This window comes from Sarcophilus harrisii, chromosome 2, assembly GCF_902635505.1.
Source record: "Sarcophilus harrisii chromosome 2, mSarHar1.11, whole genome shotgun sequence".
In the NCBI taxonomy this organism is placed as follows: Eukaryota; Metazoa; Chordata; class Mammalia; order Dasyuromorphia; family Dasyuridae; genus Sarcophilus; species Sarcophilus harrisii.
This window is the reverse complement of record NC_045427.1, coordinates 595047562-595064825: the sequence shown is the minus strand read 5'-3', so window position 1 is coordinate 595064825 and position 17264 is coordinate 595047562. Positions and strand designations below refer to the sequence as shown.

The following is a 17264-nucleotide window of genomic DNA, read 5'->3' as shown; positions in this document are numbered from 1 at the left end:
TGAATCTAGGGGTCACAAATTTCCATTTGTCTACTCCACTATTTTGTTCTGCACAGAACTGACATGAGATTACACATGAAGAACTTTTCAGAATAACCATACTCAGAAATATAGACAATGATGGAATTATGGCCTCTCAAAGTTGGAAGGGACCTCAAAGGCCATCTAACCCAACTCATACCTGGACAAGGACTTCCTCTATAGCAATCTTGGCTGTAGATTGGCCAGCCAGATTCCATTTGATGATCTCCAATGATAGGAAACTAGAATCCATTTAACTTTCAAACAAATCTAATGGTGGAGAATATAAGTTTCCTGAGGATAGGCATTTTCTTTTGTTTTCTCTTGTATTGGTACCTATGATATTCAAATGGAAAAGAAGACACGATCCTCATGCTGGTGGAGATTGCAGTCCATTTGGAGACAGAAAGCATAATATGTAATATATTTAAGGAATAATATAACAGTATATTATTTGGATCAATGGTGTCATGTAGTAGAAAACTTTGATTTCTGAGTTTAAGAATAAGCATTGAATTCCCAATTCTGCTCTTTATATGAACTTGTGAACATCAGTTAATTTCTCTCAGCCTTAGTTTTCCCATCTATTATAAAGGAGCACAGTAAGATGATCTTGCTAAGGAACTTCCCACAACATGAAAGGATGGATGGTATGGACTGGCAGAGATTAATTTCATGTAGGGATAATGGTTTGAATAAACCATAATATGTCAACGTATTACATAGAAAGGATATATCTATTCAAAAATTCAATTGCTAAAATAGACTACTGTGATGCACAAAGCATTAGAATTAGAGACAGAGAACATGGGTTCAAATCCTGGCTTTGCATTTTTGTATCAGTTAACATATGTGGGCCAGTCTCATTATCTGTACAATAAGAGGGGTAGAGCTACATGATCTTTAAATTGATTTCTAGCTCTAAAGCTATGATGATAGAAGGGATTGCTTAATGGCAATATATGTGTATATATATGTGTTTATGTTTAGTTCATATGTATATATCTATACATGTAAATGCATATTTAATTGCTATGGACTCAATTACTTCACTGGGAACTGGCCAAATAGAGAGACCTGAATAGACATTATTGCTGATGTCTTGAAGCATAATAATTTTTTAAAATAGTACTTTATTAAGATTTAAGCTTTGCAAGAACTGAATGTAGACCACAACATAGCATTTTCACTCTTTTTGTTGATGTTTGCTTGCATTTTGTTTTCTCAGGTTTTTTTTTCTTTTTTGATCCAATTTTTCTTGTGCAGCAAGATAACTGTATAAATATGTATACATATATTGGATTTAACAAATATTTTAACTATTTAACATGTGTTGGACTACCTGCCATCTAGAGGAGAGGGTTGGGGAAAGGAAGGAATAATTTGGAACAGAAGTTTTTGCAAGGATCAATGTTGAAAAGTTAGCCATGCACATGTCAGGGTCTATGTACATAAAGTATCTATTTGATTGGGCATTCTTATTGATTTCCTTCACCTTCTGATTCCATGGTCCTCTTAATTCCTAAACCCTTTCTCCTTGTTTTGAACTCTGTTAACATGCCTATTTTCCTTTAATGGGCTTTATCAATAAAGATTTCACTATTGTCAGACAAAAACCAGTCTTTTCTTCTCCTTTGCTCAGGACAGGAAAGTATATGACTAAATATTACCTCCATAACTCTCATTTGACTTTATTTGACTGATAATCTTTTTCAATTGACTAACCTAGCCTACAATACCTCATCCCAAGAAATGTTAATTTTACATTCCCCCTTCCCATTCTTTAAGTTGTCTTGAGAACTAAGAGCTTAAATGATGTGTCTTTAATCATAGTCAGTATGTGGCAGAGGCAGGTTCTGAACTTTTTCTTTTCCTGACTACAAAGCTATCACTCTACCCATTATGGTATTCATTCTTAATAAATTATATGAATATGAAAGGTCAAATAAAACACAGCTTTTTATTTTTCCAAATACATTTTCCAAATGAACAGTTTTCAACATTCACCTTCACAAAACTTTGCATTCCAAATTTTTCTCCCTCTGTCATCTCCCCAAGACAGCAAGTAATCCCTATAGGTTAAACATAGGGAACTCTTCTAAACATATTTCCATATTTGTCATACTGTACAAAAAAAAAATCAGATGAAAAGGGAAAAAAAAAAACCAACACGAGAAAGGGGAAAAAAAACAAGCAAACAACAACAAAAAAGATGAAAATATTATGCTTTGATTCACATTCAGTCTCCATAATTCTCTCTGTGGATGCAGGTGGCACTTTCCATCAAAAGTCTATGGGAATTGCCTTGAATCATGTCAGCTTGAAAAGGGCCAAGTCTATCATAATTGATCATCACATAATATTTCTGTTATTGTGTACAATGTTCTCCTGGTTCTGCTCACTTCACATAGCATTAGTTCATATAAGTCTTTCCAGGTTTTTCTGAAATTGCCCTGGCCATCATTTCTTACAGAACAATAATATTCCATAACATTCATATACATAATTTATTCAGCCATTCTCCAGCTGATGGGCATCTACTCAGTTTCCAGTTTCTTGCCACTACAAGAAGAGCTGCCACAAACAGTTTTTTACAGGTGGGTTTTTTCCCCTTTTTTATGATCTCTTTGGGATATAGAGCAGAGATCAGTAGAGATACTATGAGATCAAAAGGAATGCACTGTTTTATAGGCCTTTGGACATAATTCCAAACATGCATAATAATTTTTAGATGACAGAAGACATAGAAATAGCAGAATAAATAAACAAAATACTAATTTGGTGAGTAATTCCACTGCATATCAGAAAAAATGGACTCATGGAACAGAAAGCCGGATTGAGCTTTTGTCAGGATACTGAAGACAGGAAAGAGAATGGGGAATAGAGAAAAGAGTATCCAGGGGATTTCCAAGTCAGACAGGATGGGGTCAGAAAAGTCAAGGCTTGCTCCCATCATTTCTTCCCCTCTAATCAGTAATGCTGCTCAGATTCTTCTTCATCACCTCTTGCCTAGATTACTTTTAATAGTTTTCTGACTGATCTTCCAATTTCATTCTTCTCTCCTCCAACCTGCCCATTATATAGATGCCAAAATAAGCCCCCTGATGAACAGAAGTCATCCCTCTATTCCAAAGCCCCCAGCAGCTCCCCACTGTCTAGAACAATGTACAAATGCCCACAGACATTTAAGACCCTTCACAATCTAGGTCTCTTCTATCCCGCTAACATCGCTCTGTGTGATTCCTCTCTCTGTGTGTGTGCTACCATCACACTGCATAACTGACTGTTCCTGAATACCATCCTATGTATGTATGTGTCAGGCACTTTTCAGTACAATAGATAAAACCTTGGACGGCCTCAGGAAGGCCTGAGTTCAAATCCTGACTCTGGGTTTTTATTAGCTTTCTGACCTCAGTTTCTTTGTTTCTGCCTTAGGTTATAGCACTAACCTCACAGGGTTTTGTGAGAATGAAATGATCTCACATTTATAAAGAACTTTCAAATCTTAGAGCATTATTTAAATGCAAGCTATTAATATTACTGTAAATCTTAAAGGGCCACATAAATATTCTTATTGTTGTTGTTATATCTGAGGAAGCAGAATGGTTAGAGCATTCAAACAGTTACTCAAGGTAGGACCCTGGGAAAGTGACTTAAACTCTCTCAACATTAGTTTCCTCATCTGTAAAATGGAAACAATAGGAGCTTACGGGGGAGGGGGGTGTAGATCAAAACCAAATGAGGTAAATAACCAATGTGAAGCATTTTGCAAACCTTTAAACATATAAATATTCTTTTTATCATTATTATCTCCACTTAATGAATTTTTCCTTCAAGCCTTAGCTCAGGTGGTTTTCCAGATATAACCTTGCCTACAATTGTTGCATGCTCTCTCCCTTTCTTAAGTCTTTTTACATCACTTTATAGATCTCAATCTTCCCCTGTGTAACTTACCTTATATCAAACTTCACGCATGTTCTATCCTCACACAAAATGAAGAGAGGGATGGTTTACTTTTTAAAAATATTCCTAGCACCTAGTATATGCCGGACTCTGAGAAAGACCTACTGCAGAAGGTGACTCAACCTTTACAAAGCTAACTGAATGATGGTAAGGAAAGACTTTCCATCAACTAATTTCAAAAACTTTGAGGGAAAAAGAGAATAACTAGATGACACAACTCTTAGAGCGAATGTGCCCGAGACAAGAGTTCTTAAACACACTGGGCTCCAAGGGGTTCCTGCTAAGGTCTTTAATGGTGATTTAAGCAGTAAATAATTTAAAAGAATATCATGAGCAGTAAGTTACCCTTGGTTCACAAAACAATTTTAGTTGTTGTCGAAAAAAGTTTTTAGAACAAAAACATGTTGGGAAGTATTGGTCTATAGAATGTAAAAGAAAAGTGAATCGCCTGAAGTCCCCAAACTAGTGTGTATCAGAAGTAACTTGAACTAAGATCTTTCTTAGTCTTACTCTTACTGGACCATGATCCTTTTCTCTGAAGAATAAACCTAAAATTTATCTTATCAGAGAGAAAGAGTGGGGGGGAGAAAAGAAAATGGTGAGTAAATGATGAAATAGTAGTCAGAACAGTTATCAGGTTTCTTCACTCAGCCATTCATTTCTTTATTTGCTTGTTTTGGATCAGATCTATTATTTTGCCATTACAAGGGATTTCTGACAAGGGAAGTCCCTTTACTAATCAGTGCCTGACCTGCAACCTAAGGTACTGATTGGGGAACTAGGAGGTTGAATGATTTGCCTGAAGTCACACAGGCAAAATATATTAAAGCTGGGACAGGATCCCATGTCTTCTTGAGTCAAAACCAAGTGGTTAGTTCCTATGTCATATGACCTTTCACCTTGGTAAATAGACATCATTCTAATGGAGCCACAAATACATCCACATAATTCTTAAACAGGAATCTGCTTGCAAACCACTCTACACAATTATCTCTTCTGTACTTCATGATATAGATTTCCCCTAACTCACCAAACTGGCTTCTGGCTTTTTACTTTAGTTAACTTTCTTTTACTCCCTTTTACAAGACTATTATGTGAAACAATTTCTAATAAATGGGGGAAAAGGAGAACTGTTTATCTTCAATTCCTCATTTTTAAAATCACCTCGTCTGACTTAACTCACTTCATGTTTAAATGGCTCATAAAATACAAACCTGAACAGTAAACCCAGATTTCAGCATGGAAAGAAGGTCATAACCCAAGCAAGAAATTGTCAAGGTAAAGAGTAAAACCCCGAGGGCTGGAAAGAATCGTTTAATTCAGTCCACTTATTTGAAATGTCATGAAAAAGAAGGTCTTGGTTTATTCTGTTTGATCCACAGGATAGAACAAGGAACAATGGGTGGAAGTCTCAAAGAGGCAAATCTTGGCTTGAGGTCAGGAGAAACTTCCTCCCAATTAGAATTATCCAAGAATGGAATACGATGCCCCAAGAAATGGCAGTGTCCCCCTTACTGAAGTTCTTCTAAAGAAGGATAGTAAACCAGTTTTCAGGAGTGTTGGTAGTGGGAAAATTTTTAGGGAGTTGGTGGGAATTGGGGTTCTTGGGGTTCTTGGACCTTCTGTGAGTCTGTGGTTAAACAAATCTTAAAGAAACAAAGGCCTGGAATAAGAATCCTACGGGTCATATAATAAGAGTTATAATAATAAAATTCCAAGAATCTATGGAAATTCCTAGTGAATATTATTTCAGGACATTTGTGACATCCTTCAGTTAGTTCTCAGAACAAACAATTCACAAACTTTTAATAAAGACTCACCATCTTTAGATTTGCCTAGACACTAAGCACTACACTAAATATAGAATAGAAAGAAAGATAAAAAGACAAAAAATAGTCCCGGAGACATACATATAAAGGAGAAGGAAGAGAAGATTCAAAAGAATGAGGAAATAGAGACCTTTGCTGAATGAGACATTTGATCTGAATCTAGAAAAAAGCCAGAGATATCAAGAGGCAGAATAAGAAGATGATAAAGGAATTAAAAAGCAATGTAGAAAAAAATGAAAAGAAGGGCATGGAATGGGGTGGAGGAGAAGTTGGCTGGAAGAGAATGAACATATAACAAAGAAACCCCCAACATGGAACAGTTTCATTGCCATTAAAATTTCACAAATTACCTAAAGCTATATTCACAATGGAGCATTTTTCCAAACAGCTAAGCTGGGGTGAATCTAAACTCAAATGATAGAAAGTAAGTTTTCATTGAACAATGGACTGGATAATTGCTTTGAGTGAATGCAGAATGTTCTAATTTGTTCAGAGAAATCATTGCCAACCTATTCAACATATGGCTCTAGTATGTACTTTAATATAAATAAAGTAGATAAACAGGAATCAATTTTACAGATTACTTTGGGAAATAGTCCCACTTTCATAACAATCAGCTATATGATTTACTATCCTTGATGGTGGGAAAATGTGTGCTTTTATTGAAAGTTGTTTAATAAATTTAAGTTTATATAGGAAGAAAAATTATACAACTATACATTGGATGTGAGCCCTTGCTCCAGGACATTACTGCCAGTAAAGTTAGAAGGAAAATTAAATTTGACTTCTTTAATGTGACATCTAGACACAAAAACATCTCTCTCAAAAAAAGATTTCTCATCATAATAATTACACATTTATTTGATTTTATATCAAAGTAAAATTCATTCACATTTTTCTCTGGTTTTACATATATAGAATCAAAGGAAGTGGATTGTCTATATTTTCTTGGGCATCTACTAACCTGGGTAGCCTATAGCATTATTAATTTCCCAATAACTCAGGATACAATTTTAATCAGTAAAGAAAAAATATTCCTCATAATTATATTCTTATCACATAAAGAAATTATTCCTCATTAACAAGGCATTTTCCTCTAAGATGTCTGACACCTTATTCATATATTATTGTTTCCATTTTACACATAATATGGTTGAGTCAAAGGAACTTCATGTGATTCCCTGCCCTTTCTCATATTAGCAAAATTCAGGAGCTGAACTTAGATATTCTATATTATCTTTGTATGAGTTGTTCTCTTTTAGCTCTTGACTAAAGGATAGGATTGTTTTCCAGCTGTTCCCACTGGTCAAAAACACCAAGATACCAACATTTAATAGAAATGACTTTTGCCAAAATGCAAATGACTAATATTTTCTTTTCTGGGACTCTTGTTGAGCTACTAGGTCAGTATTTTTTCTTCCCTAATGGAATACCCTTCCAAAGACAAGCCAAACTCCACAATTATTGATTTGAATTTATAAAGCAACCTAATTAAGACAAAGGATGAGGAAACAAAAAAGATAAAGGACCATTCACCCATATCCTCTTTCCTCTAAAAACAACAAAACACAAACAAGCAAATGAACAATAATGAGCTATGTGGTAGAACTCAACTGACCAAATCATAATTCAACTCTGAACACAGATGATGAACTAGACAATCCTGTGTCTTCCTTTATATCCCTAGGGCTTAGCACAGTACCTGGCATATATACTAGGTGCTTAATGAATGATTATTGACTGACTGACTAAATTTTATTCTGTTTGGAGAAGCATGGCACAGCTTAGGTATTAGAAGGACTTGAGATCAAGTCCCATAGCTTACATATTATAGCTGTGGAGCCCTAGACAAGTCACTCAACTTCTCAACGACCCAGACAGCTACCTACTTGAGATTAATGCAATAGGTGAGTTTCAGTGGAGGTATTTTTCACACTTATCAAATTATGCATCTTAACAGCAACAATGAAGATCCAGAATCTCTGGGGGTTTTACTCAATTGCTTGCAGTATCTTTTTAATCTCAATAATGTCTTCATAGACCTAAAATCAAGCAATCGATAAACCAACTAGCATTTATTAGGCATTTATATGTACCCAGGAATCATATTATATGTTGTGGGTACAGACAAAACAAAGCACTCTCTGCCCTTAAGGAGTTTGTAGCTCATTGAGAAGACACCACGTATACATGTAGACATGTACAAAACATGTACAAAACATACAGTAGTACATTTTTATGCTCAGTTCCTCCCCTATCTAAGTAGAACATTTCCTCAAGGACTGCAGAAATAAACCACAAAACAATATAGTTCTTGCCTTCAAGAAGTTTATGTTCTATGGGATGCATGCAATACAGACATAGTTGACCCTCCGCCATGATGTGACCCTACCCCCACCACGTATTTTGCCCACAGGATGAGAGGATTCCTTACCTCTGATTTCTGTGGCTGCCGTGCCGTTCGACCACGTGGTCCATTTACTCTTGTGCTTGCCGACTTCGTGGACTTTGCATATGTACCTGCCTTGATCTGTTGGCTGAAGGTTTAGAACAGAGAGGCTGTACAGTCTCCCGTACCTTTCTTCCAGGAGGCGAAGCCTCTGACGGTTAAAACTCCGGCTATAATTTCCATAGTACTGAACCATCTTCAGTCTTGTCATTTTGATCATTAGCTTTTCCTGTGATGGAGAAAGTGCAAAAAGCCAACGGATGGCCAGGAAATTGTCCTTCCGTCTTTTCTGGGAAACATGACAAAAAAGGGTTGCGTTTTCTCCCTCCAAATACTGGACAACTGGTCCTGGTGAGACTGTTACATTGAGGGCTTCACAAATATCTGCAAAGAAAAAGACAAAGGCGATACGAGAATTCAGTCCTGCCCTTGAGTGGAGTCGGCTTGTTTTCATCCAAGGCTCTTAGTATACAGCTTCATCCCTACTAGGGTTTTTCATCCAGATTAACAATAATGTACAGAGACCACAATTGATTTCAGCAAGCATCGTAAAGCAACTACCATGTAGAAAGCCTTGTTTTATGTGATGGAGACACAAACATAAAAAGGAATAGTTACTGCTCACAAAGAGATTGCACTCCACAAGGGGAAGGTATATAGACAGACATATGCTGTATGTGTGCAGATAGAAAAAAGGAGAGAGAGAGAGACAGAGACAGAGACAGAGACAGAGACAGAGAGAAAAAGAAAGGAGGGAGTGAGAGACACACAGAAAGAGACAGAGACAGAGAGAGATAGAGAAAGAGAAAGGGGGAGGAAGGGAGAGACATGCACATAGAGACAGCAGACAGAGAGAGACAGAAAAAGACAGAGAGACAGAGACAAATGGGGGGGAAGAAGGAGGGAGGGAGAGACAGAGAGAGGTGGAGAGGGAAGGAGGCACACACAAACAAACACACAGACAGAGAGATTCAGAGACAGAGAGAGAGAAAGGGGGAGGGAGGGAGACACACACACACACACACAGAGACAAAGACAGAGACAGACAAAGAGTGAGAGAGAGAGAGAGAGAGAGACAGAGGGGAGGAATAAGGAGGGAGAGACAGAGAAGGGGGAGGGAGGGAGACAGTGAGAGAGAGAGAGAGAGGAGGGGGGCGAACAAAGAGGGAGGGAGAGACAGAGAGAGGGGGGAGGGAGGGAGGGAGACACATACAAACACACACACAGACAGAGACAGAGAGACAGAGAGAGAGAAAGGGAGAAAGAGGGAGACACACAGAGAGACAGAGACAAACGGGGGAGAAGAAGGAGAAAGGGAGAGACAGAGAGAGACAGGAGGGAGAGGGAGAGAGACACACACAGAAAGACAGAAAGAGAGGAGAGGGAGGGAGGAAGGGAGAAACAGAGAGAGGGGAGGAGGGAGAAAGAGATAGAAACAGAAAAGGGGCAGAGAGAGAGAAAGAGAGGGGGAAGGAGAAAGACAGAGACAGACAGAGAAGAAGAGAGGGACAGACAAGAGAAAGAAAGACACAAGGAGACAGAGAAAAAGAGGGAAGGAGGCAGAGAGGGAGAGGAGAGAGATATAAGGAGGGAAAAAGGGAACAAGAGAGGAAGGGAAGAGGGAGGAAGGGAAAGAAAAAGAAGGAAGCAAATAAAGAAATAAGAAAGGAACTAAAGAGAAGAAAGGGAGATGGAGGGGGAAATGAAAGGGAGGATGGAAAAAGGAAGTTAGGAAAGATGAAGAAAAGTTAGAATTAAAAAATATTCATCCAATATCAGTCTCCACCTTTTGAAAAGAAAATGACTTTCAAGATTTTGAGTCTCTTTAGGACTCAGTTTCCTTCTCCATACAGTGAGGAAGTTGGACCATATACCACTAAAGTCTCCTTTCACCTCTAACATTAAAAGTATACTTGGAAATGATGTTAAGGATGATATATCCAGTTTCCAAAGCACCATCTGGTCTAATAGGGATAGAGGATAATGTAACTGACTTCTTATTCTTTCCCAACCTAGTCATTGCAAACTCCACTAAGGTCCCTTAACAAGGATCAACATGTGTTGTACCAGAAATGGATCAAGTGAAACCAGATGTGTTAGTCAAAGGAAATAACAACCAGCATAAAAAATACTAAACGGGCCTTCCTATTTTCTCTTCTGGTTCACAGAACCATGTACTTAGAGCTGATAGGGACCTGAGGGGTCCCCATCATTTTGCATTTGAGGAACTGAGCCCCCAAGATGCTGAATCACTTATTGGTCACACAGCTACCAGTAAGTACCTTAGCTAGGATTCGAACCAGGTGTTCCTAACTCCAAAACTCATTCTCTTTTCATAAAGAACATTAGCATTCAGTTCTCCCTTCTTCCCCTAAGCAATGCAAAACCAATAATATCCATCAAACTGGAGTTTTCATCTATCCAGATGAAGGGTTCAGGTGTTCTTTACTGCCACCACATAAAGGAGGAAGAGTCTTTAGGTGCCATCTAATGCAGGGGCTCTTAACCAACTCTGTTTGTGCCATTGATACTGTGGTGTCCCACAGGCAGCTCCTAATAGTTTGGGGAGAGCCCATTGTTAAATTTTCAGTATGGACATTTAGAAATCTGCATCTGCTACCAATGAAGATTGATTTGTCATTTTGTGGATTTTCTAGATGTAGGAAAATGATGGAGAAAATGTTAGTAATGAAGATTAAACTTTAAAATGTGTCCTGCAGCCTTGTTTTTTGAGAAAGCAGGCATTACATTTACCAGCAAATTCTTGCATGGATTCAATTTGTTCATGTGAACCTTCTCAGACTAATGTTTTTAAATGATTGCAGGGAATGCTAGGTTTCATCCAGAGATCAGCATAAATACAATATCACCCTCATTCAAATTATTTGGGACAGTCCAAGTGAGCAAACTGAGACCCTAAGATTTGAATCTAGGTGTTGGAATCCTTACAAACCGTTAAGTCATTAGAATTGATAGAGACAATAATTATCTAATTTAGCATGGTTCAGTATGATTGATCTGATCCTACGAGGAAACGTTATGGGCCAGAACTTGAAACAAGGTACTAAGTACAATTGATAGAAACAATGCTTGTGTTCACACCTTTAGAGAGCTCATAGAAGCAAGAAGCTCCCAGGGCCAGAAGAGCACTCTGGACAGACACAGAGGTACTCTGGGACAGACACAGAGCACTCTGGGAGAGCCAGAAGCCCTCTCTCAGAGGCAAGACAGATTCTTTCCAACTTTCACCTTGGTGCTGGCTGGAGACATTCGGAGTTGAGCTAGAGGAGTCAGATCCATTCCATCTTCCACCTTTGCTGGCTGGGGAGATGTGGAGGGAGCAGAGGCAAAGGACTGGCGGCAAGAGCTCTTGGAACCAAGGAGAGAGAAGGCCTCCAGAAAACTAGCCGAGCCCCAAATGAAGGAGATAAGATTTTGGAAGAGACAATAAAATACCATACTTTAATCCCTGGCTGCATTTGGGGTGATTATTTATCTGAACTGATACTAGGGCTACCTCCCCAAGAAACCTGTTCCCAGAGAACCATTATATTTTAGAAAAGAAAAGACCACCACATCTAGGTCCTTTGCCTTGCCTGAGTGCCTTCTCTCTTTTTTTCATATATTTCTAATTTTTCGGATCTCATCAGTTCTTGAAGATGAAATAAAAAGAAAAGGAGGAAAAAATCCCAAGCATTGTTAAAACTTAGGGAATAGAAGTATAACCTGACATTTACTAAGAACTACATACCAGCATTTGCCATTAAAGGCAAATTGTCATCATTTCCTAGGCAGACATACACCTGAGAGTGGGAGGAAGTTCTCAGAGCATTCCTCATATTCTTATATCATATGACTTCTCATAGTCTCAGAGGAGCAGAAGATGAAGGGTTAAGTGGGAAATGAAAGCAATTTCCCTTCAGAATCCATCCATGATTTATAATTCTGGTCCTGATTCTTTGAGGAACTCAGTCTCTTAATAGTAGAGATCAGACTAATAGAACTATAATGTCTATCCCAGCCTTGAGGTTCCAATATCTAAGTCACATAGGAACAGAGATTCAAGGTAGACAGAACAAGGAGATTTGGAGCAAGGTCAATACTTAGCTAAGCTAAAAATACCTGATAGCTAGAGGAAACCTCAAAGGGCATTTAGTCTAAGCCCCTGCTTTTAGAGATGAAATAACTGAGACCCAGGAACTTTAGACTCATTGATCTCTTAAATTCAACATATCTACAATTGAATTTATCTTTTCCCCAAGGTCTCCCCAATTTTGAATTTCCCTATTAGTCTTGTGGACACCACCATCTTCCCAGTCACTGACTTCCCTTAATTCCTCCCTCTCTCACCCTGTCTCTGAAATCCAATCTGTTGGTAAGTCCTGTCATTTTTCCTTCCTCACATTTCTTGCATATACTTCCCTCTCTCCTTGGGCAATGTTACCATCCTGGGGCATCCCCTCATCACTCTCCTCCCAGATTATGGTAATAAATAGCCCACTATTTGATCTCCCTGTATCAAGCCTCTCCCCATAACAGTTCATCCTCTCCTCAACTGTAAAATTAATCTTCCTAAAACTTAGTTCTGATTATACCAGAAGCTCCCTGTCACTTCAAGGATAAATTATAAAATCCTCCATTTAGTATTCAAAGCCATTTATAATCTGGTCTCCTCACAACTCACTCACTGCATATTCTGTGATCCAATCTTTGGTCTCCTTGTTGCTGCTTGTCATTCCATCTCCTGCCTCAGAGCACATTCCTTCCCTCCTCATCCCTCATCTTTAAAAAACTTTTCTGATCTCCCTTACCATTAGTGCCTTCTTTCCATTGGTTATGTTTCATTTATCTTGTATATCATAGCTTGTTTGTAGCCACTTGTTTTCATGCTCTCTCTCATTAGACTGTAAGCTCTCTGAGAGCAGGAATTTTGTTTGTAGGTTTGGGTTTTTTGCCTTTTTTGGATCCTTGCCACTTTGAATAATTGATGATGCTTGTGAAAGCTATGTGGCTCGTTGGATAGAGCACGAGATCTAGAGTCGGGAGGATCTGAATTCACATCCAGCTTCAGATACTTTCTAGCTGTGTGATTCTGGTCAATTCTCTTAAACCTTTTTGCCTCGGTTCTCATCTATAAAATGAGCTGGAAAAAGAAATGGCAAACATCTCAGTATCTTTGCCAAGAAAACTTTCAATGAGGTCATAAGAGCTGGACATGACTAAAATGACTCAACGACAACACATAGATGTTTAATAAATGCTTGTTGACCAACTTTCCCAGACTCACAAAGGCAGAACAAAAATTGGGACTTAGATCCTTTAACTCCAAAGCCAGTCCTTTTTCCATTGAATGGATCTGTATTTAGTAGAACTGAGATAGAATAAAAATGAGAGAGAAGGGGGTAGGGAGAAGAAATGATGAGAAGAGATTTTTTATGTATATATGTTGGAGAGAAGGAATGGAGAGTAGGAAGGATTCTTGAAGTCTTCTTCCTGCTCACTGCAATTTCAGATGTTTATGTTAAATTATCAGAGGACTCCATAACCACAGAGGGTGGTCTTCTTTAAAGCAGCTGCTATTACTAAATAAAATCAGTAACATCTGGAAAATAACGATTTATAGTCAAGTTTTCTTTATTATATCTGGCCATTGCATGTTTTAAAAAGACAATGATGTAGCATTCCCAGCAAATATATATATATATATATATATATATATATATATATATATATATATATATTCTAATTTCTAACATTATGTTAGGGGAATGGCAAACATCCATTTCTGGATGGAAAAGGGAAGAGGGAGACAATCATTGAAGCCAGTTATTTTCCTGGCATTTAAAAAAAAGATGGAATTGAAATGAATAAGAAAGCCATGATTAGATCGAAGGCTTGTTGAGGGCAGCATCCATGTCTTTTGCTTCCCATAGTACCTAGTCCAGAATTATATGAGATGAATGAACATTTACAGTCTCAATATAGACAAGAACAAAAGTAATAATATTAAATCATGATGCTGCTGTCCAGGATCAGTCCTTTTATTATGATAATGTTCATGCCCTAGCTGCCTTTATGTCCTCCTTACTTATTTAGTTGTTATCTCTTTATAATAAGACTTTTGTCTACCACCATTCTCCTAAAACAAGTATCTACAGTAACCTCAACCTAGCTTCAGCCCTTATCTTTCTTGATCTCTCTGTATAGGACTAGTGATAACTTTTCTTTCCTTGGCCTCCATTTCATAGTCTACTGGTTCTCCCCACACCCTTCTCTTTGCTCCCACTCTTTATCCTTTCCCATAGCACAAAAAAACATATTACCCAAGATTTCTCCATTACTCTGAGCACTCTCTTCAATTGTAAATTCCCAACTTGACTCTTTTGAAATACTATTCATCTATCAAGGCAAAGTTCAAATGTTACCTCTTTGAATGACTTCTCCCCAATTCCCCCAACATAAAGAAAGTTGTCCCTGTTTTTGAAATCCCCTAGTGGTGGATTTATATCTTTCTTATAGTACATATCCCATTTTGTATTGAATTAGAGATTAAAGTGAGCATTTAGCTTAATTTCCCTACTTAGAGTAGAATATAGGCTGCCTTCTAAAGTGAGATTTATTTTTAAAATCTATCTAATATTTATGTATATAATTTATTTGTATGTGTTTATAAGTATACAGATATATATGTGTATATATAAGTGCATGTGCGTATGTATACAAAGACAAATAGAAATAAATCAATCAATATAGAGCTAGATATTATCTATTGCTTATCAACATAGTAAGCTCTCTGAAGGCAAGGACAGTGCCTTGTTTATTTTTTATAATGCCAAGGCCTGGGTTATTACTATGCATATATTACTTAGGAAAACTGTCCCTAGAAGAAAGCATGTCCCCAATATTGTGTTAAAAGTGCATTATTCCAAATATGCGCTTTACTTTTTTTTTCTAAATATGGTTTGAATAAAGCTTATTTGGCCTATAATCACATTATTGTTCAGTATATACCAATAAATAAATAGAACAGGGTGGGAGGGGGGAATGGAGCCCTAGGAGAGAGGAAAAGAAAGTAGTTGAACCAGAGAAAGTAATTTCCTGAGTTCATGGATATACACCTGGAAAGAACCTCAGAGACCACTTAATCTAGATCCCTTATTTTAGAGATGAGGTCTCTGCTTAGGGATTAAATGTGCATATGTTAGATATACATGTATGTATATATGTGCATAGGTATGTGTATATACACACGCATATACATGTATATGTGTGAATGTGTATACAGATGTGGGTATTCTCTCTCAGGGAATAATCTATATTTAGAGACAACCCACTACCAGACCACCACGAGCATATTCATGGGTTGCATTAAAGAAATATGATTGAAAAAGACAGTCTGATAACAAAGGAAAGAAAGGAGTCACCTATGGACACACCACGTGGCTTGTTGGTATCTTTGCATTCCTAAGACCAGACCAGGAACCCCCCCTGTATGGTTTGGACTCCAGAGGGACCAGGAAGCCCCCCTGTGTGGCTTGGACTCCCGAGGGACCAGTAAGCCCCCTGTGTGGCTTGGACTCCCGAGGGACCAGAAAGCTCCCCTGTGTGGCTTGGACTCCCGAGGGACCAGGAAGGCCCCTGTGTGGCTTGGACTCCCGAGGGACCAGGAAGTCCCCCTGTGTGGCTTGGACTCCTGAGGGAGCGCCTGGACAAGCACGGGCTGAGGCAGGTACGGCCAGCTGACCGCATGAAGCCGAGCACAGGCAGACTCTCCCTGGAGCTCCCCACACCCCCTAAGTAACCCTGTTGGCAGAATTCCGTGCCTGGTGTGGGGAGTCCTGAGGTCCGAGCTCTGTGTGGGCTATAGGACCCACCTTGGGAGCAACTCCCAGACTCCGCCCGCGGGTCCATTTCCCATTACAGCTGCCCCAGAGAAGCAGCTGCTGGGTTCCAGGACTTTAAGTCACCCCACAAATGGCTCCCTGCTGGAGATAGGGAGAGCTGAGAAAGGCAGGAAATCAGAACAATATGGCCAGCATGATAGGACAGCCTCAGCCCTGCTCACCAGCCTCTTCCCATTAACGCTGCATGAAAAGCCAGATTATTTATAGTGATTGAAATATGAAGAAAAAGAGCCAAAGAGTCTTGGTCCCTCAGAAGAAACCAGATTCCATTCTTGGAGGCCAGCGAGAGTCCTGGGCTGCTCAGGGCTCCAAGAGCTTCACAGCTCAGGTGAAGGGTGCAGGAAGCCCTGATGCCGAGGCATCTCGTGGGGCATAACCCTACTGTGTCTGCAATAATGCCCAAAAGAAAACAGCATCCAAGGAGAAAGAATGCTTGTCTGTTGTCCATTTCCTTCCTTTGGGGAGAAAAGTGGTGGACTACAGGGACATAATGTTCTGTTAGACATGGGCTGACGTGCCCACTTGGTTGGTTTAATTGATTTTATTGCTTTTCTTCCTTAGAGGAGAGAGTTCTGAAGTTAGTAAACAAAAAAAAAAAAAGTGTGGAAAAAAGGAAAAATGTAAGGTTCCACCTTATTTAAAGGCTTTAATTTTACTTCCAGAGATGCCATTTACTAGCCACACATATGTCAGCCAATTGATTACACTCTCTGAACCTCAATTTACTCACCTGTAAAATAGAAATAATAAGAGTGGTAGCACTCACCAGGTAGAGTTATAGAAAATGCATTTTGCAAATGATAAAGCCACATGTAAATGCGAGCCATTATTGATATGACTAGTGTTTCCATAATTAAATCTCAGTTTCTCCAATTAATCATCCAAGTTCCCAGTTTCCTCACTAAAGGAACAATTTCAAGTATTAGAAAAACCTTTAACCTTCTTAACTATTCATGTCTACTCTCAAAATGTTTGTAACTTTTCCATTCAAGTCATTAATTAAGCATTAATGGTATTTTATATGGCAAATGTTGATGGAGAAAAAAAAAACTTGAATAAGACTTGGCATCTTATCTCATGGTCTTTACACTTCAATAG

At 38.5% G+C, this 17264-nt stretch overlaps 1 protein-coding gene across 1 annotated transcript in view; it reads right to left on the bottom strand.

Annotated features, from left to right (window-relative positions):
• Positions 1 to 17264, bottom strand: part of VSTM4 (V-set and transmembrane domain containing 4) — a 133927-nt gene that overhangs the window by 106789 nt on the left and 9874 nt on the right. The window contains exon 2 of the mRNA XM_031956281.1: positions 8248 to 8646. Coding sequence (XP_031812141.1) covers positions 8248 to 8646 — 399 coding nt within the window. The remainder of the gene's footprint in view (positions 1 to 8247; positions 8647 to 17264) is intronic.